At 38.6% G+C, this 20,662-nt stretch overlaps 1 protein-coding gene across 3 annotated transcripts in view; it reads right to left on the bottom strand.

The window, feature by feature from the left end:
- Positions 1–20,662, bottom strand: part of gdpd5a (glycerophosphodiester phosphodiesterase domain containing 5a) — a 35,051-nt gene extending 14,389 nt beyond the window's left edge. Inside the window, exons 1-4 of one of the 3 annotated variants that reach the window (XM_047378242.1) lie at positions 20,387–20,662; positions 9,340–9,514; positions 1,374–1,477; positions 7–100 (exon numbers count right to left, since the gene is read on the bottom strand). In XM_047378242.1, coding sequence (XP_047234198.1) covers positions 7–100; positions 1,374–1,477; positions 9,340–9,456 — 315 coding nt within the window. In that variant the 5' untranslated portion in view covers positions 9,457–9,514; positions 20,387–20,662. The remainder of the gene's footprint in view (positions 1–6; positions 101–1,373; positions 1,478–9,339; positions 9,515–20,386) is intronic. The other 2 variants (XM_047378244.1, XM_047378243.1) reach the window with 2 other exon arrangements.

Raw genomic sequence — 20,662 nt, 5'->3', positions numbered from 1 at the left:
TATTACCAGGAGGAATGTGATATAGCTGAATCCCACTGTGGTAGAAGTGAGAATAGGGATGGTCTCATCCCTCCATTCTCCAGAATAATTATACACCGACCTGTAGTATGATCAAATAAGAGTTGAATTATCTAAAGTGGTGGCATGATGACAAGGTTAAAAATTTGATGCATCAGCATGGCAACAACAACTCCTCTTGTACAATGCTGTTTCAAATATTTCATTATGACACGTCTACCCGTGCTAAAAAGAAAGCAAACCAATTTTTCACTTTACATATTAAAAATAATCTGGAGCTCCACACATAAGCAGTTTAATGGAATGGAAAGGGCATTTAACCATAGTGGCCGAATTGAATGGTTTCCACTGGAAATAAATGGGTTAGTGGATGAGTACTGCTGCTACAAAAGCTAACAGAAAACACAGCTATTACATTTTAGACTCTAAAGTTGTACAGTTTTCACGCTGAATGTTAAGGGTCAAGACAAGGAAGGAAGAACAAGTTTGGCTTATTTGGAGGGACCACTAATCCAAGAGCTTTGCTTTTTGGCTTAGCTCTTCCTTTGTCATGAAAGACAGGAGCAGTAAATACGCATAAGAGGCCACAGTCCATCTATCCATCTCTGACCCCCATCCTATCATTACTCATGAACAAGACACCAAGATACTTAAACTCCTCACTTTGAAGATAAGATTGACCCCCAACCCAGAGGGTTTTTGTGTGAAAGTTCACCTATGGTCTTGAGATTGGGTTCACAACCAAAAGACAAGGTCCTGGATTCAAGTGGCTAAAGGGAACTTTAAGATCGAGTATATGTGGTATTCCTAAGCATGATCAGTATGTCTCCTGGGTGCCTCCCTGGGAGAAACCCTGGAAGTGCCTTAAGAACTCCCAGAAGGAGATGGAGACAAAGGATGTCTACATTTCCCTAGTAATGTTGTTACCCTAGCAACCTGATCTAAGAGAGGTGGATGGATGGATGGATGTCCTGTTTGAATGGATTGCCAGGAGAAAGCAGTCCTCCTCTTTTTTCTCAAAACATGATTTGTAAAGTTCCATCTGAACGGACCTAAGGAATTCTAAAACCAATGTCTTCTGGAAAAATGAGACCAAAGAAGAGATATTTGGTCATGATGTACAGCAACAGGTTTAGAGAAAACTAAAACCTATGCCTGGATACTGTACATACTGTAGAACCTTTAAATTAAGATAAGATACACTTACAATATCATATGTTCTATTTCCCTTTTGTTGTTGGGGATGGGGGGCTTGTGAGCTGTTCAAAACCTCAACTGGAACAAGTCCCTGACTTTTCAGATGTCTAACAAGCATTTGCTAAATAATTAAGTTACATATCAGAGAGAACACTTACCAGTTGAAATCGTTGAAATCATTCTGAGCCACCAACCAGAAATAGGCCCAAAAGAGAAGCAGAAAAAAAGAACTGCTCAAGATGATGAACCATGCACACTCCCACTGTGAAGAAAAACAGTCAGCCTTGTTCAGATTCTGTGTATCAGTAGAAATAAGGTGACTTACAGTCATTGAAGAACAAAATTTGTCATCTGGTTTTGCAGGTTCGGTGTGATTTAGGCCCATTATCTTTAATGTATTTTAGTTTTTTTTAGACCATTAGTGTCAGTTTAGCAAAGGGTTTTATTTTTTGCAACTAATTGTACTGTTTATCCATTTTCTATACCTGTTCTGTTTAGCAGCCCTTATATAGGACCCGAGTACTTAACAGGGCAAACAGGATTTACAGGTGCAGTAGGTAACTTTTGTAAAAATGTAGTTTTTACACATTTGTCAAAACTGTCACTATGTCCTGACAGTAGATTATGAAACAGATAATCTGTACAAAAATTAAGTTCCTCTGGCTTCTTCTTCTAGTGGTCCTACTGCCATTGTCAAAAATACACCGCTCCCGGTCAGAAACCAATCAGAGCCAGGAGGAATGTCTTAGCAGTGTCATTCATGCATCGTGTATGCGCTGCCCATATACCCCTCCTCCACATAGTGCGTATCATCGTTCAAGCTCAAGATTGCCAGTGTTCTGCAGTTGTGCTTATAGCAGAGAAACAACCTAACGTTACAGGAAAACTACCAATTTCTCAAGTGAGTAAGTGACCAAGTTTGTAGTCAAAGTGTGGGCAGGCTTTAGTCAATGTAAAGGATATGGTTGATGTTTCGTCCCTACCAGTAAATGTGCCATAGCTTTTTCTATGCTGTCATCAGGTGTGCTTGTTCAAAGTTTCAGGCTAAGTCCATGGTTTTCTTAGAACACCCTCTTGTAACTGGTGCCAGCAGAAACCCAAGCCGCCAGATAAAAAAAAAAAAAAGACATTTTCATAATGTAAGACTGAAGTGTAAGGTTGGAGGTATAGAGTGTTAAGAAGTCATCAAAAAGGAGGAGTTTGAAATGATTTGCAGGTGCATCATCACTGAGGTAGCGGCGTCCATAATAGACATCGCTAGCTTTTGCAGTCCAGAATTGACCCTGTAAAAGGTATCAAACCAAAGGTATGAAGATGGTAAATAATTTTTAAAACACCCTATATTCTGGAACATTTTCTTTCTTATGGGTTTGAACTTGAGAATTTATTAAGCAGTGTTTAAAAGCAGTATTATGATGTTGTGAAAATTATGATAATTTTTTTTACTTAAACATTTACTAGTATTAGTCTCTGCCCAAACGTGCCTCATTCCTGTCCAGACACTAACCTCTGAACCAAAAAAGAACTGTTGAACTCTACCTGCCCACAGGAATTCAGTGACTTCTTTAACATGGCTGAGGACTGATGAGTAGCTCCAAAGACTGTGTACCACATCCCAATTTTTGGAACTAAGGGGGGATGTTGGGACCCCAGCCATGGGTTACAACAATGATGAACATTGACTCTGAACTGTACACCAAGGCCAGTATGAACTCTTCTGCAACAGTATCAGAAGCACACTAATCTACGCCTAACCCAGACCAGGAAGAAGATGAGTCATAGCTGACTCCCTGTGATGTCACTGTCTGAACAATAATGCTATGGTGCCCTCTACCACAAGGATCACCAGTGAGAGCCGGACAGGGGAGACACAGTGCGTGAATGTCTCCTTGCAGATAAGCAGGCATATCTCTTCAACTTGGATCCACAGAGGTAAGTAATGATCTGCTGTTTGAGTACCCAGCATTCATTCACAAAAAAGGGGTGATTAAGACAAGCCTGTCTTCGTTTCTAAGGCCCAGAAAAGCCACAAGAAAACACAAGCAGCTCTAATTGAAGAGGTTTTCCCCCTGCCTCAAAGAGGACAGTGTAGGAGCCATCAGTTCTGCACACATCCAGGGTGCTGACCCAGGGTATGCACCCATATAGTGGCTACATAGGTGCTATACGGGTCCCGCATAAGTCCCTTGTTCTGCCCACATGAGGCTGGATGACCGGGACAGTTCCACTTCTCAAGTCGTCGCCCACAGGACATCTTTTCCTCAGCACGGTTCACGTAAGAGGTGGTGTTTTGGGCAGTGAAATTAGTTTAAGATTAAATAATCTGAATAATGTTTATTTCATGACCTTTGTTTTTGTTTGTGTTGAGAAACTACTTTAAAAAGTGCAAACAGACTAGCTGCTCAGCTAACGATTTGTTCTGTGTTGTGTTTTAAGGTTAAGACAACTATATTTAAAGAGTGGTTTTTAAAACACAGATCCACCATAATGCTAAGTCAACAAGTTTGTGTTTTAATCCTTTTATTAATGGTATTTTAAAAAGTACATGTTTTAGTTTAAATGATTGGTAACAAGCTATACGTTTCCTTTGTTAGCTCTAAACACTAATGGCTAGCGCTGGTCAAGTCAGGGGTGACACGTGACTCGCCGCCATGTTTTGAGTCCATAGACTTCCTCGTCAGCAGCATGTCTTTCTATAACCCCAGGCAAGATAGACCATAGGGCAGAGGTCCCCAATTAAAATAGCAGGAGGTCCACTCCCTTCCTCATCCAAACACTTTGGGGTCCAAACATTTTTAATCAAGAGATAAAAATATTTTATTTTATCTCTATTTAACATTTAATTAACAAATTTTTTATTTTTTTTACTTCTGATCAATTATTCATATGCCCATTAAATCATATGCAGAACAGAAAAGAGCAATTTAAGTACCAATGTTAAACACACTTTGAATGGTACAGTCGAGCTGGGTCTGTGCAACTTGAAATAATTCTGCTCTCCTTGTTGTGCTTGTGTGTAAGTAATTTGCTTAACCCTTTGCTTAAGTTGTTGTCCTTCTTTTCCATCCTAAAGTGTTTCTGCCACAGCTCCCATGCACTCTTTGATCATTTCCCAGTTAGAGAAAGGCTTTTTGTGTTTTCCCAATATCCACTGTTCTCACAGTGAATGCTCGTATGCTCACTGGTGTGCTGTAAGAGACCGTATGATTCTGTCTATTCATCTTCAAATGTGTGATTTTTATAGTCCACTTTACGTATTTTTAATAAGGCCATCTTCTTTTACTCATCCATCTGTGCACCAAGCCATTGTACTATCAGCAAGCGTGAGCTCCCAAGTAACTTAGCAACTTAGTAACTTAGCTCCCAAGTAACTTAGCAACCCTTCTTCTTTGTTGTTTTCTTGCATACAACAATGCGGTGCCTTACTGTCACCAGCTGGCTTGGAGTGGGGATCAGAATGTCACTAACCTATATAGCTGTCCGATGCGCCTGTTCAAAAGTCAGACGCGGAAGCCGGCAGAAATAAAATGTTTATATCTAAATAGTAAATGAGGAAATGCTTTGTGGTTAGGGTAGCAACAGCCGCCCTTACTGACACAGCTGACTTGCATCACGTGCAGCCTGGGACCAGAGCGCTCCGCAGGGCTATACCATCTTAACACGAGATGCGGCCCAAGGGAAGTTAGACACTGTTGGACAGCATGCAATAAGATATAAATATTTAAAATCTGGTCGGGCCCGGATCCGGACCATGGTCCACTAATTAGTGACCTCTACCATAGGATGATTTGGGTATCAGTTAATGCAAAAAAGGTTTTGTTTTTCACCGATTCAACAAGTGTGCACGTCAGAGAAAGGCTTTACTGTGACATGCCAAAAGCTGGTTTTCATTGGTTTGTCACTTTAGTTAGATGCTATTAGCTGTAAGGCACTGAGCGGTTTCGTCAATTTATGTCAGGCAGCAGTGTACTCTAGATGAGTCACATCGACTGTCTTGACTCTGTGGTAATTTACAGAGGAACTGGATTTTCCTAATGGCAAAAATGAGCTGGGTCACCCTGTTGAAACAAAAGTTGGGCAGTTTTAACTAAATGTTTACAAAAAACTGTAACCCTGTTTTTTGGGTTAAAAAATAAAGTAAAAGGAGTCTAATTTTTCACAGACCGCCATTTTAAACTAAAACTGACCTGTTCACACCCAAAAATAAATAGCAAGATGGTAAAATGATGCTGTTAATGTCAGTGGGTTAGTTTATGACTTTAGTTCACACCAGAGAACCAGTTTATTCACTTAAGATAACAGTAGCCTATTACATGATTAAAAGATCTAAAAATTGCTGAAGTAGAGGGGCATACGCTTTCAGACTCCCTTTACAAGCATTCGTATTCATTGTGAGGACGGCATAAAAGTTTACAGCACTGCGCGGGAAGCTGCCCTCGAGCTGCGGAGGCAGGGATTCGGGGTGGAGGTGTTGGCAGCGGCTAAAAGAAGACATTGCGGAAACCTGGCTCCGGAGGTTTCAAGGATGGCAGCGGGCAGGACAGAACTCCAGCGAGTGTGATTCAGTGGCATCGCAAAGGGCAAAGGAGAAGCTGAAGGAGTTTCAAAGAAGTGGCGATCTGTGTTTTTTCAATAATCATACATCTTTACCGGCGCAATTCACACAAACACTGAGGCACACCAAAGTTCCTCAATCCTATAGACCACCCCTTTTTAGGAGGATAAACTCTAGACCTCCCAACGGGGTTGAGATGGGATGGACAGCTATCCCATGGGGTCGGAGTCACAGGCATTGTTTTATTATTGTTATTGAAGTGACTGTTCTAAGTTCATGTTCTTTGGTGGGGGTTACTGCTAAAATATGCAATGTTCATGAGTCTGTGTGATTTAAATATGTTTCAATTAATGTAAATGGCCTTGGCAACCCAATTAAAAGAAGCGGGTTAATAGCAAACTTAGAAAGGTACAAAGCACAGGTGATTTCCCTTCAAAAAATCCACCTGAAAAAAGAAGAGCATGAAAAATTCCAAAAGCTTGTTTACAGAAATTCTTTCTTCAGCTCTTATAAAACTTAGTAGGAGAGGAGTTATCACCCTGGTATCTAACTCTGTGAATTTTGAGTTGATGGAGGAAGATTGTGATAAAGATGGAAGGTATGTGTATGTTAAAGGAAGGACAGATGATACTATTGTAATCATTAATTAACGTATTTGTGCCACCTGAGGGCGATTGGAAATGTTTCCACTTACTTTTCAAACAAGATTACTACCAAAAGTGAGGGAATCGTGATTGGTGGAGGGGATTGGAACTCAGTTTTAAACCAAGCTAAGGACTCAACTAGTCCAAATTATATATAAATAATAGATCAAAAGATCTCCAAAGGTTTATAAAGGAGGGAGATCTGTTTGATGTCTGGAGAGATCTTCACTCCCTAGAAAGAGACTATACCCACTATTTAGCAGCTCATAAAGTTCAGTCTCAGATTGATTTTTTTCTGATGAACACTATTGACAGGCACAGAGTCTAATCAGCCCGAACGCGATTTGAGCGTCCAACGTCTCAAGTTGGACACTTGTGCACTTTGACGTGAGATGCTCTAGTCAAAAACGCTTTAAAGGCGTGTCTGAGCAAAGTGTGCGTTGCAAGAAGTTACCCATGGTTATTTTCCTTTGTGTACAATGGCAGATGCAATCGAGAGAGTGGCCTAGCTTTATTTGCTGAATAATGACACTGGTTTTAAGTGCTGCGGCTCCGTTCTACTCAGGTGGGGGGTGGCAGGAGCAGCAGCGAGGAGAGATGCTGCTGTTTGGACTAGTGAAGCTCCAGAGTTTGCCTGAAGAAGTTCCAATTTTATGAGGAAGTTTTAATCTCAGCCATAGCAATAATAAGGACACAAAGGAGCAAAACTGCAGACTTTTGACTGCTGTACAGTTAGTTTTAGGTTGGATATTTGTGCTCCCATTTGATCCGAAGACAGTTTCTTTGTTAGATTTATCTTAGTGAAGATAAATGAGATGAACTATTCTTTGTTATGAGCTGTAACTCAAGCCCTCCCGTGGGGCTTGTCTTACATAGACCAGACAGTGATCACATGTGTAGCACACCACTTATACTTGTGTACAGAACTGCCACTTTGGCTGTCTTGTCTTGAGTAAATTTAGGAAATCTCAGTTAAAACCTCACATTGTAAACTTATAAATGGAACTCAAAGAGTTCCTCTTATTTTACTCACAATTAAAACATATTACTGTTTAAATATGTGACTATTAAAATAATGTGAGAGAAGCACAAGCTCAGAACCCTGATGAAAGGGAGGCTGGGTGTCCTAATACAGGGAGCTGTCAGACACCACTGTGCTGCAGTGGAAGGAGACACTGTTTCACTGTTTGAATGCAGAACACTGCCACAAGTTTGACTACAATGAGGAAGACAACATGGCGCTTTGAAAATAACACAGATTGCAGTGAGGCAGCTGTATGATTGGATGCTTTTTCTCTTCTTGGTTTACACATAAACACTTCCCAGCTTAGAAACTGAGTAAATGGGCTGATTTATGGCAGAACCGCTGGACCTTTGTGATAAAGGAGACATGCAACAGCAGGAGCTGTGGCAGCGCAGCGGGTTAATAAACACAGCTGGATGTCTGGCACCTGTTTAAAACATTTCAATGCTGCACTAAATGTACAGCAACCTTTATAAAGAACATACTTCAATAGTTCAGTAGCAGTTACTAGGGCCTTCTTTGGAAGCCTTTGGAGAATTTTCCACACAGAAAGAATGAGATGAGCATCTAAAGGGTTTGTTTCAGACTTTTGAAATAATATTGAAAAGTTCTCTAAATCCAAATGTTTAAAGCTGAGCGATGGGATTGTGACAAGAGACGTAAAGTAAAAAAGAATAATTTGGTATAGTGGCCCTTGACCGTTTTTACTAAGTACCTTTGGCTTGTTCCCCTTCAGCCCTATTCTGGAACAACCAAAGGTGATTCAAGATATAAACAAATGGCATCTACAAGTAGTGAAGGATAATCCCTAAAAATGGTGAATTATTAACTATAACAATTAAAAAGCTACTTAATTGTATTAGGTATTAAAAATCCGTCTCATTGAAAACATTTGTTTTCATGTCAGTACCAAAGGTCTACTTCAAATCTGCTTACGGCTAAGTTAAGAAATTGGGACTGAATGATCAGGGTATCATAAACTGAGAAAAGACTTACGTTTATTTTAGCTCATTGTACCATCATGATGAAGGTTTCTGGTTTCTCGGATTTTGCCAACATTCTTTAAAAATAAAGACACATGGATTTAAAGTGGTATTTTAGGTCATAATTACCTGGATCACTTTTATTATATTATTGAACTTTTATTGTATTTGTCTTTTTGGAGACCGAAAAAATGGAAGTCCAGAAAAGGACGTCTTTTACTTTGTCTCTGAGGTGACGGATTTTTACCCTCAACATTTTTACAAAAGTTACTTCAGTGGACATCATCACAAAGATGCCTGTTCTGTGTCATGGATAAGAATCAGATGTTGTTATACCCATTTTATGAATCATTAGATGTCTTCATGCAGATGTCTTTTTTTTTTTTACGCTGCAATTAAGACATCTTTTTGTCTCTCACTTTGCAGCCAAATTGAGAAGTCCATAAACTGCTTGATGTAGACAACTTTTTAACAATGTGCATGGTGCAGCAAGCTTTGGCCTTTCTCGTTTTAGACATCATTGCATGCATGAATGCAGATATCTTATTGTGAAAAGGTTAACTTTTGGCTTTTAACCAAAATTGGACATCATTGGGTGTCTTAATGTAGACATCTTCTCTTGCTGTGAATGAGATGGCTTTTTGCAAAGCAAATGTTCTTCACACAGTATAAAAATTATAAGGAAGCCATCTGTTGAAACACTTTGTTACTAGCTACCTTTAAATGTTTTTTAAATGTTTTAATTGTTTTAGTAATTGTTTTGCAAGAGATTGTTGCATTTATTTCACATATAAACTTATCCCTCTTCCCCTAAAAAGGAAATTATAATCTTCAGGTATAGACACATATTTCTTAGCATCATAACCATTTTATGTTATCAATACAAAATGAGGACATAGTCCAGTATTATTCTCCTACCTTCGAACTCTCGTCTTGAGAACGCTGGTAACGTTTCCAGCGGCAACCATAGATCCCAGTGATGAACGACAAAAAGACCTGCTTCTCGTAGACCTGTAAGGGTTGGTGTTTCACCATGCTCCTTCAGCCTCAACGCACCTCCAGTCTGTTAACATCCCACACAGGACTGGGAACCCTGAAGAAAGCAAGAAGGTGTTACAGAAGCCTTCAAAAACAGCCTAGTGCTTGAACACCTAATTACACTTTCCTCTACATGCTGTGTCTTGTCATGTTGCTGAGATGTATACACTTTTTATAACCCAGCAAAACAAATATGTTGCCAGCCTTCAGCCTTGTTTGGTGTGACAACACTTGTAAGAGCAAATCAACATACTATTTACTGCTGACTCTTGTCTAGGACAGACATAATGATATGGTTTCTGTTTAACCATCAATGGGTCAGTCTTAGGCAATCTAAAGACTTCTGAAAAAACATAGAAACCAGTCGGTTGGTAGTCAGAAGGAGAAAGCATCCTGCTCTGTAACTGGCTACAAGACGGTTGCTCAAAAAACCCATTTCTTTTACTGGTCTCTGAAAAAATATTCTACATGAAAAATTATCCATTTATGTTGGGGTCATCCTTTTTGGTGGGCAGTTCAACATGCGCAGCTCAACAGACGTCGCAGCTCTGATGTCACCCGGGATTATAAAACCCGCAGAAAATAAACTTTCGTGTCCATTTCAAGCGAGTCTAATGGGACAAAGCAACAGAGGCGCATTTCTGGAGAGACAAAAGCTTGTAGGCGAACTTTTGCTCCACAAGGCCATTCTCGGAAGAGCTTGAAAGCTGGAGATCAGAAGATTCATAAACCGATTGAAGACCATGGCGACACCCGGCGCAGGTGAAAAACCCGCAGGTTTTATTTCCAAGAAGATGAGTTTCCTCCTTGTTGATTCAGTCGACTAAACGGTTCTTCATATTTTCCTATCTTGGGCAGATGTGAAGTTTACCGTTTTTGAGTTGATCACGGACGCATGATCCCCACCACTCGTTTTCTTCAGACCTGACCCATCCTCAACTGGTGGAAAGAAGAAATCAACATCTAAGTAATTTCTTTCTTTTTATATTAAATCGGATATGTGCATTTAGAGGTCTGGGCAGGATGAAGCATTGTCAAGGTGATTTAGACTCACCAGTAGTCAATCCAAGGTATCAACTTGTTGCACACAATACTGATTAAAGAGTTTTATGCTAAGCTGCGTTTGATTTGCTGTACAAGGTGCGTGTTCATGTTTTTGTCCAGCTGATAAAGTTTTCCACTGAGTTCCTACCTCAGAGTTTTATGACTCTTTGTTCGAGATTTTGGGCAATCAGCTGATAGTGGCTGTTTTAACAGCTCGCCGCTATTAGGAAGGCTACTCTTTCCAACTTTACCCAAATTGCACATTTTGTCGTAAAACTGCTAGTTTGATCGTCATAGACACTCAATGCACATACATTTTCTTTTATTATTATTGTTGTTGTTGTTAGGTAGTCATTTTTTATTCCCTTTGTGTAGAACGGTGCTTGTTAGTTAGGTGAAGGTTTTTGGACCAGAATAATGGTATATCAGAATTATTTGGCTTCAATAAATCTTCATATATATAATTAAGAGAAGCGTTTGTATTTATTTCGTGCAAGAGTGATTTATCTGTCAAATAAAGGTCAAAGTTCCCCCACCTTCGGTGAAGCAGTTGAATAAACAGTGACATTATGAATTATTAATGGTAAATAACTAAATGTAATTATTAAGAGCTTTGAGCCCATAATCACAACACCAGAGGACAACTCTGATTTCTATTTGTAAGTAATGATTTTTGGTTAAGAAATTATTTTCCTGAATTATGATTTTTAATTATAATTTTTGATAAATATTAATTAATCAATAATCATAATCCTTACATTTATAAATCCATCAATAATCTTAGTGATTGTCAGCAATATAGCTTTTTCTGATTGTCAAGTTGTGAATTAGTTTTCAAGAGAAAGGCTGCAGTATATAATACAACCAAGCTGAAAGCTGAATGTAGTCCATGTTGCTCACATTATATCAAAGAGTAAGGGATCAGTCTTTGATGCTTGCTTGGTTTGGTGATAAAAGCCCCCCAGGACTTCTCTGCTCATAAAATTGCATAATATGCTTGAAAGGAAAAGGGGCTTTCAGGTTCAATTGAAATGTTTGCATGTCATTTTGTCATCTTCATTCTTTAAACCAATTTATGAATTCCAGACAGATGAATCAATTCAATGTAGCTTTTGCCAATCAAGACAGAGGTCCAATTTGTGTTGATCATTTAGAATCTCATTTGATCCTAATTCCGATCAAATCAATCCGATTCAGTCATACAGTATGATTCATTTCCACTAAAATATATTCAGTTTTAGTCTATTATTTTATGTTAATTGGTAAACCATTATCTATCCAAGGAAGACAAACCAATTGCGTTTAGTTGTTGACCTTGTAACAATCTCTGAACCTGAGGAAATAATCGAAATGTATCTTATAGTCTGATGAATTTTTCAATCACCACTATTAAGCTAAAATGATGTGGCAACCAATTGGTAACATTCAGATATTGATAACACCAAGGTACTTATGGGTACTTCTGAGTACACATTCCAGTGTTCCAATCACTTTGATGGTTGCAGGTGTGTAAAGTTTGGTGTAGAGAAACTTGACTGGCCTGCAGAGTCCAGACCTCAACCTTTCTTCTTCTTTCTACACCTTTGGGATGAATTATGGCTGAAGCTGCAATTCTGGTTTTCTCAACTAACTATGAACACACACCTAAACTTTGTAGAAGATGTTTATAGACTAGCTAAGGTCGCTATTGCTGGCAACGATGGGTCCATTAACAAACTGGACCTTATAAAGATCAGGATGTCATCAAAGTTCCTGTACATGTAAAAGTAGACAGACAAATACATTTGGCAATATAATGCAAACTTTTTATTCATGTGGACCAAAAGTGTCAGGTTGAAAGTACTCGAGGGTCACAAAAATCTGAATTCTTTTTGATTAAACATGCAAAAGTTATTTAATTGTGATTTTTTTGTTTGATCTACAATAAACTAAACATCTAACAATGTAGTCTGAATTTTGAAGAAATGGGATCTCTAAATCATATCGATCAAAGAATTAAAAAGGGTTTTGCTGAAATGCCTTATTAAAAGAAATGCTTATAGTTTTCTAAATTCTTTTGGTTTGATTGTTTTCTACTTTTGTCCAGATAAAAAAATCTTGTGGGTGAGCAAAAAGAACTAGATATGGTCACTCTTTCTTTAAAATAGTAAAAAACGTGGTTAATAAAAGATACTTTGTGTGGCACCTAAAATTTTCCATTGGGCGTGGTGCGTGGCCTAGCGGTAGAACATGCAACCTGAATACGGAGACTTCAGTCCTCGACACAGCTGTCCCGGTGACCTGTGCTGCATGTCTTCCCCCTCTCTCCACTCCATTTTATGTCTGCTTGCTTTCAGAAAATAACAAAAAATAATAAAGACCACTAGTGCTGCAAAAAAACAAAAGAAATTCCCTTCCAAGAACATTTTAATTTTGTGGTCAAAATGTTGCCCTAAAAATGTAAGAAGTGTCTGTATAAACCACCTTTGCTGGCATGCCGAATTTGTATCATTCTTGATCTGTGGTCGGGGGCTGCACAAAATCATTTCTAGGGCCGCAAATGGCCCCCGGGCCACACTTTGGACACCCCTGGTCTAGGAGAAAGACAGTGTTAAATACAGAAAGACAGGTATCATGATATATATTAAACACGCCTATTCCTGATGATGCCATCTGCAATAAAGAGGAGACCATTTTCAGTTTTCTTCAGCTGAGTTAGAAGGAGGAAGTTTTTCATGTAGGAAATTAATCTAATGTCTAATCTCATCCGAAATCTACATTTTCCCTTATCTATATTGTTGAAACGATGCTGGAACAAATAGCAATGTCCTTCACAGATAAGGGTCGGTTTCCTGGTCAACCGGCTTTAGAAAACAAACTGCTTCTTTGTCCTTATCTCTTAACAGAACAAACTACAACATGGCAGAGGGTCAACCTAAATTTGCTTCTGACTGACTGACTGCTTCACTTCTGCTTCTGTATGATATGAAATGAAATTAAAAAGGAAAATCACATTCAGAGGAGAGAAAAAAATGAAGACCAAATACAGAGTGGCCTCTGTAAAAAGGAACAACGCTTTAAATAGTAACATGGCTGATGACAACAACGCTGCATCCTGTAATGTTGGAATGTGTAGGCTATAAGCCTATACAGGAAAATACGGAACCGAAAACTGGATCAGACTGAACACCTGTTTACACAACTAGGTGTGGATTAAATGGATTGATCTTTTTATGATCCGAACAACCCAAAGATTTCACAATATAGGCAGGGTTCTTGACAGCGCATTTCAACGTGGCAGGCCACTACACTGAAAATTGTCACCGCTATGCATGTCAGGTTTAGGGGTATCCAATACAGAGAAACTTCATCCAACAAGATGACAAGGAAAATGTGAACGTCTGACACTTGCAATGGAATACTCAACGATTTGTGCATTCCAAACATGCCTTTGCATTCTTAATATTGCGCTCACTGATATTGCAATGAGGATATATTTGTAATTAATCGCCCAGCCTTACTTTAAATCACATGTGCAGCATGTCATAAAGGCATAAGGGTGCTTTACTAAGTACAAACAATAGTTTGCATATTTAGCCAATGGGGGTTGACAAAGTTAAGGCACAACTCTATACTAAGGTTAAAAAAGACATGGTTTTAAAACCACTAAAATGTTCCTGTGTTTTGGAATAAAATGGCAAAAAAGATACTGTGGTGATCTGAGGCTTCTCCTGTTGTTTGAATCATAGTGTAGAAGCACAAAGCACCTCTCCCACTAGTTGCACAACACTGCTGGTTACCTGGCTGCAATAAAGCCATTACACTTCTCTCTTGCATACAAAAAAAAAATAGACTTTTGCCAATACTTCTGGTTGCAAAAACCACAACTAGTCATGACAGGGTCTTACTTGGAAAATAAAGAAGCGCCACCTATCACTCTTCAGGCTGTTTCAAATTTAAAACAGCAAGTATGTATTGTTGCAGTGTGGCTACCTGAGCAGATAGTAATTGACCAACCAGTGCAACAGAAGTATAATAAGCCAATGTCAGTACGTGGTGCTATTCTTTGAAAGGAAGGACAAAAAAGCACAATATTCTTTGCAAACAGTTGTTGAAAATTACAACCACATTTAGCAGGTGTTCTATATTTTTGTCTAGTCTCTATGTAAAAGGCATTTTACTAAATAACTCTTATAGATTACATTATTTATATATACATTATTTAGACTTTAGAATACTTTATTGTCCCCAAGGGGCAATTTATTTATAACAGTCTACAAGTCACCACACACACACACACACACACACACACACACACAAGAAAAAAGGTCATTAAAACAACATTACATGATAATATCAGAATAATATCAAATCAGAACTCCAAGCAGCACAACTATCAGAAATGATTTAAAAACCTAACAGCCAAGGGAATAAGAGACCTCAGTTATCGGTTAGATCTTGCCTTATGGGTGTATGTAAACCTCCTTGTTGATGGTAGGAGCCTGAACTCCCGAGTATGCAAAGATTACCGCGGATCATTGAGAACTGATGTTGAACTAGCCCATGGCCTACCTCCTTGTTCTGCAAAGGGCTAACAATTACATAGTCATCTGCAAATGTAATGATGAACGGTGTCTCTATTTGGCTCTGGCACTCATCAGTGTAGAGCATGAATAGCAAGGGTGATAACACACAACCCTGAGGTTCAGCTGTGTTATTACCTCGTGTTCTCTGAGGCCCCTCGACAGAAAATCCACCAGCCAACAGATGGTGCCAATGTCAAATACCTGAAAGATCAGCCAGTAAACCTGGCCAAGATGTGGGGCTGCATGCAGTTAAAGGCTGAAGAAAAGTCAATAAAACATAGACTTCCATATGTTTTCATGCCCTCTAAATGCCCAACAACTTAATTCAATGGTGTAGCAGTAGCATCATGGTATAATAATGGTATAATAACAAAATCATTCCATATTGCAGGAACTTTTTTTAGCATCAGTTCTGAAAGACAGATGTAAAATGGCCACACACGAAGGGGGCACAATGTTTAAGTAAGCGGCCACTAACATAATCTGAGCCATGGTTTTTCCTAGTATTTGTCTGTTCCACCAAACATCCACCAAACTTCTAGATCTTCAATACAGATCTTACTACCTTGTGAAGCAGTCCTGTATTCTAACAAGTCTTTTGTAAAGACACCAGAATCAAATCTGACATAAAATTGGTTTAGCTCTTCAGCAAGAGCAAGGTCAGGCTTATTGCAGTAAGACAGTCCTAATTGCTTATCCTGTATACCAATCATAGATTTAATTCTCCTCCAGGCCTTGCGAGCATTACCGCTCTTAAGTTCCTCCTGAACTTTATCTCTGTATTTAATCTTGGCCATCTTTATTTTCCTTATTAGTAACTTTTGAGCATTCTTATATAGATTCATATCCCACTGTTTAAAAGCCAACTTTTTCTCATTTAGGCAATTTTCAACGATTTACTGACCTGGAACTTGTTATTAGGGTATAATAGAAGCACTTATATAACAGAGCACTTCGTTCTCAAACTGCAGGTTTACTGGTGGTTCCTAGAGATGATACGCATGGCCCGGTCTTTCAGTGTTTAACCCTTTCTCTCTCCTAGACATGGCGATTGACTGAGCTTTTACTGTGACTAATTATATGTGCTCTCTTTCAGACTCTAACCTTGAAAACTGGCTCAGAGTTGATCTGTTCTTTCTTTCTAGATGAAACGACTAAAGGAGCTACATCCATTAACATTTACTTTTCCTTCCCATAAAAAGGACTCCTGGATCTTTGTTCTCTTTGTGTCTCTGCTCGGTTCTCTCAAACCCCCAGTTGGTCGTGGCAGATGGCCACTCACACTGAGCCTGGTTCTACTGGAGGTTTCTTCCTGTTAAAAGGGAGTTTTTCCTCTCCACTGTCGCTACATGCATGCTCAGTATGAGGGATTGCTGCAAAGTCAACACCAGTGACTGTCCACTGTCTCTACATGCTCATCCAGGAGGAGTGAATGCTGCAAGTCACTGACTGGATGCAATCTGCTGGGTTTCCTTAGACAGAAAAACTTTTTATCCAATTTGAATAAATAACTAACATAACTGCACTGTTCAATGGTTAGGATTAATTGGAATGTATGTACCTGACTTTGTGAAGTGCCTTGAGACGGCATGTGTTGTGAATTGGCGCTAATAAACTGAATTGAATTAATGTAATAATTTTTTGGGGGATGGTGCTATTTTCACACAAAGCAATATAACTAGACATATTTAAAATCAGTTCATCCAGATCCTTACAAGAGTCTTTTAATACCTCCCAGTTTGTGCTGTAAAAACAGCCATTAAGATCTTTGATGGCTTTGTCTGACCATACTGCAACCTTTTTATGACCAATCTTTCCTCACTTAAGAACCAACTAATAGACCGGGGCAAAGAGAACACATCTGTGGTCCGAGGAGCCCAATGGCTCCAACACATAAGATTTAAAAGCTTCTTTAATGGTGCCATAACATTTATCCAATACCCTATTATGCCTTGTTGGACATTTAACATACTGGAAAATTTGAGGCAAAGGCTTCTTGAGGCAACAATTGAAATTTCCCATTAAAAAAAAGAGAGATACTTTGCAGATTATGAAAATTATCTGCAATAGTAGATGTAGCATTTACCATGTTTGCCTTCAGATGAATATACACCACAGTTATAAATATCTGGGGGATTTCTCTTGGGAGAGAAAAAGGGCGAAGAGAAACACAAACAAGTTCAACATCAGGAGAGCAGAAGGACTTCCTTATCCTGACATTAATGAGGTACCGCGAATTAACATACAGGCCCACGCCCCCTCAATGTAATTTGCCGGTAAGCTGTCCATCACGATCAAGGCGCACTGGTTGGCCAAATCCATCAAGCTCATAGTCCTGACTGATTTTTAGCTGTCATCCAAGTTTCTATAAGGGCAATCACACACATTTTTTAATTCTGATGAAAACTTTAATCACACTTCGACGCAGTTCATCTGTTTATCCCTGCAATACTCAATATATTATTTTGCACACTATAAGAATTATTGTGTTTTAAATAAAAGAATCAAACAAAGATGAAATCACAAGAGCCTTTTTCCAACCAGAATAGCCTATTGTTTTCCTGTTTTTAGAGAGCCCCAAATATTGAAAACTCACAACTTGACTTGATTAATGCTTGAGCATTTCTCATTTTATTAAAAATCAACATAGGCTGCATCTTTACAACCTTTGTTCAGAGAATAGCATAGCCAGAAACAATCAAAGGTCATATATTTTGATATTAGTTACCGTATTTAAGCAGGATCATCTTATATAATATTGTTTAAAGCCAGGTCTGTGCTAGAGTTTCTACAGAGGATCAGGTCTGTACCAGGTTCTAAAAAGATTTAAATGCAAGTTCATGTAAAACCACACACCAGTTTCCATTATGCTATTAAATATTAAGCCAACATGAAGCCAAAGGGGAAGAGTTTGTAAAAAAAAAAAAAAAACTAAGAATGGGGATCCTAAATATGCATAAAAATGAGAAAGCCCATAATTTATTTGATTTGAATTAAGTTTCAACATGGGTTCAAAGTGATGCTGTAGAATAGCACCCATCTTTTTCTTCAGCTTTCTAGTAAACACCTAAAGATGTTGTGAAAACAGACAGACATTTGAAGCTGTTCATAATTTCACCCACTCTAAAGAAAGCACTATGCCTGGATGTTTTCTTTAGAACAAACGTTTGTGTCTTGCGACCCTACTCCTTAGCCTTGACATGTGGAGAAAACAGGAGGTTTTGTGTGAGGTGCAAAAAAAGCAATCCTATTGTTGCTGTTGGCTGCTTGGTAGCCCCCAAGACAAGGTTCTGCTTTGACTGTTTGATCATTTTGGAGAAATGTCCAGTTTTAATGTCATTCTTTCCAATTTTGTGATGGCTGTCTTATTTGTAACATGGTACAGGGAATAATGTTTTGCAACATTTTGTACTTTTTTAATTTACCTTTTTAAAATGACATTGTTCTGATTGTTCCTCTGCAAACTGTGGTCTTACCTAAAGAATGCAAATTTGGTGAAGTCAGAAGGATCCAACTAGAATATCTGGATGTTATTTCAGATTCATGGGATTCAATAGAATTAACAGCCAGGGTGAAGTTAAGAACAGGAAATCAATCAGAAGCTGCCCTATTAGTATTAGCTTTTTCAGTTGGATTCCACAGGATAAACGTCACAATCTAAAAATCTAAGTTTAGACCTAAATTCATTTTAGAATCGGTGGCAAGACTTTAAATTGCTGCTCACAGATGTTCTCCATCCATTCTGACTGAGTTGAAGCCATTTTGCAGAAAGAGATGGCCAAACATCTCAGTCTCTAAATGTGCAGGAAGAGACCTACCTCAAAGAGCAATAAGTTGCCCTGGATTTTATTTAGGGGTATCATGGTAAAGGGCAATAAATGCAAATGCATACCACAGTTTTCTGACCTTTATTTGCAAAAACTTTGAAAACCATGTAGCCTTTACTTTCTTGTTTACAATTAAGCACTATCTTGTCTTGGTACATCGCATACAATTCCCATAAAATACACTGAAATTCAATTGTGTTTATTTGCAAAAGGTTCAAGGGGCATGAAATCTTTAACAGGACAATTTCATTGCCACTTTTATGGCTTTGGTCAAAATTCCTTTTTATAAAAACAGGATTTTTTTTTTGCTCATTTTCAAACTCATTATCAGGGCAATACAAATGGAACAGAGTTTTAGCTGTGATCCAGTTAAAAACAATACAATAATCCTTAATCTTAGCCAGTTATCTTCCACAGAGCCTTCATCATGTCAGTCCATTATCATCTCAGTCACTGTTCTCTATTTCCACACTTTCACATATGCATGCATCGATAATATCTTCAATCTCCTTCTAAACTTGGCAAAAAGTGCTTTTCATTAGTGGGAACACTCACTTTCCACACAGGAAACACTTGGAGGGTTCAAGCAGGAAACAAAGGCAATGAGATTACCAGCTGCTAAGCTAATCAGATGCTCACAGGACATGAGACAACTTCTCCAAGTTAAGGTGAGATGTTCCCTGCAATGCACCCTGCCAGCTTCAAGGGACTGAGGCAAAGATTTCAGTGATGCTGCCATACATTGTTAAAGTCAAAGGTATTTGTGTGTGTGTGGGGGGGGGGGGAAATCCCATCAGTCACATTGACTGATGGGATTTGGCATCAGTTATGCATTTAGTACTGAACATTTTAAATATAAACCTAATTTTTATTGAATATCTATTTTCAGATATTTAGACTTACATGGCCTTACATTTATATTTCTTTTCTTTAAATCACTTTTTATGACAGTAATATACTTTTATCTTCTTGGTTGGTGTATCTATTCATGTATTTACCTTCATGTTTACGTTTCATATAATTTCGTATTTTATTTCATTTATCTGTTCTTAAATCAGTTTAGCTTTTAATATTTACTCAGTTTAACTTGTCATCCATTTCTCAATTTGGAAAGATAGTGTCCCTTTGCTCGCACGTTCAATTATTTTATTAAATTTTTCGCATTCGTTGTTCGTTTATTAATGTGCAGCACAAATGGCTTTCTATATTATTTGCAACGTTTGATTAAAATTATAAGTGATTATTTATCAATCAACAATAATTGCAATTTCTCTAAAAACTGTCAGAAAATCTTTCATTTTCCACAGAACTAGGCTGTATATTAAGTCATGTTTTGACAATGGAATTTAATCTATCTACAGAAACTAAGTTTATTTCAGCAGGACTCAGGGACGAGGCCATATCAGTCAACATAAACTCACAATGATCCCTCTGCGGGCCAAGAGACAGATTATATGAAGATAATCCAATAAAGTGCGCACAAACACTCACCTTGGCTTCTCTGCAGGCTTATTTTTTTACCTTCTCAAGGCGGAACAATTAGAAACTCGTTGCTTATTTCCATGGATGTCGCAAAATAACAGCTTCAGAAAGGAAGATACTTGCCGTGAGCAATTCTCCTGCAAACTAGCGGCCCACATCAGCAAACAGAACACACGGACTGTCCAGAACCTGTTGCAGCGCTTCGCTTCATGGAAGAGTCACCGGAGTGGTTCTCCTACCTGAGCGTGCATGGCCGAGCTGCAGTTGGTAATTCATGTGACACGG

The sequence above is a fragment of the Girardinichthys multiradiatus genome, chromosome 11 (genome assembly GCF_021462225.1).
Source record: "Girardinichthys multiradiatus isolate DD_20200921_A chromosome 11, DD_fGirMul_XY1, whole genome shotgun sequence".
In the NCBI taxonomy this organism is placed as follows: domain Eukaryota; kingdom Metazoa; phylum Chordata; class Actinopteri; order Cyprinodontiformes; family Goodeidae; genus Girardinichthys; species Girardinichthys multiradiatus.
This window is presented reverse-complemented; position numbering and strand designations above follow the sequence as displayed.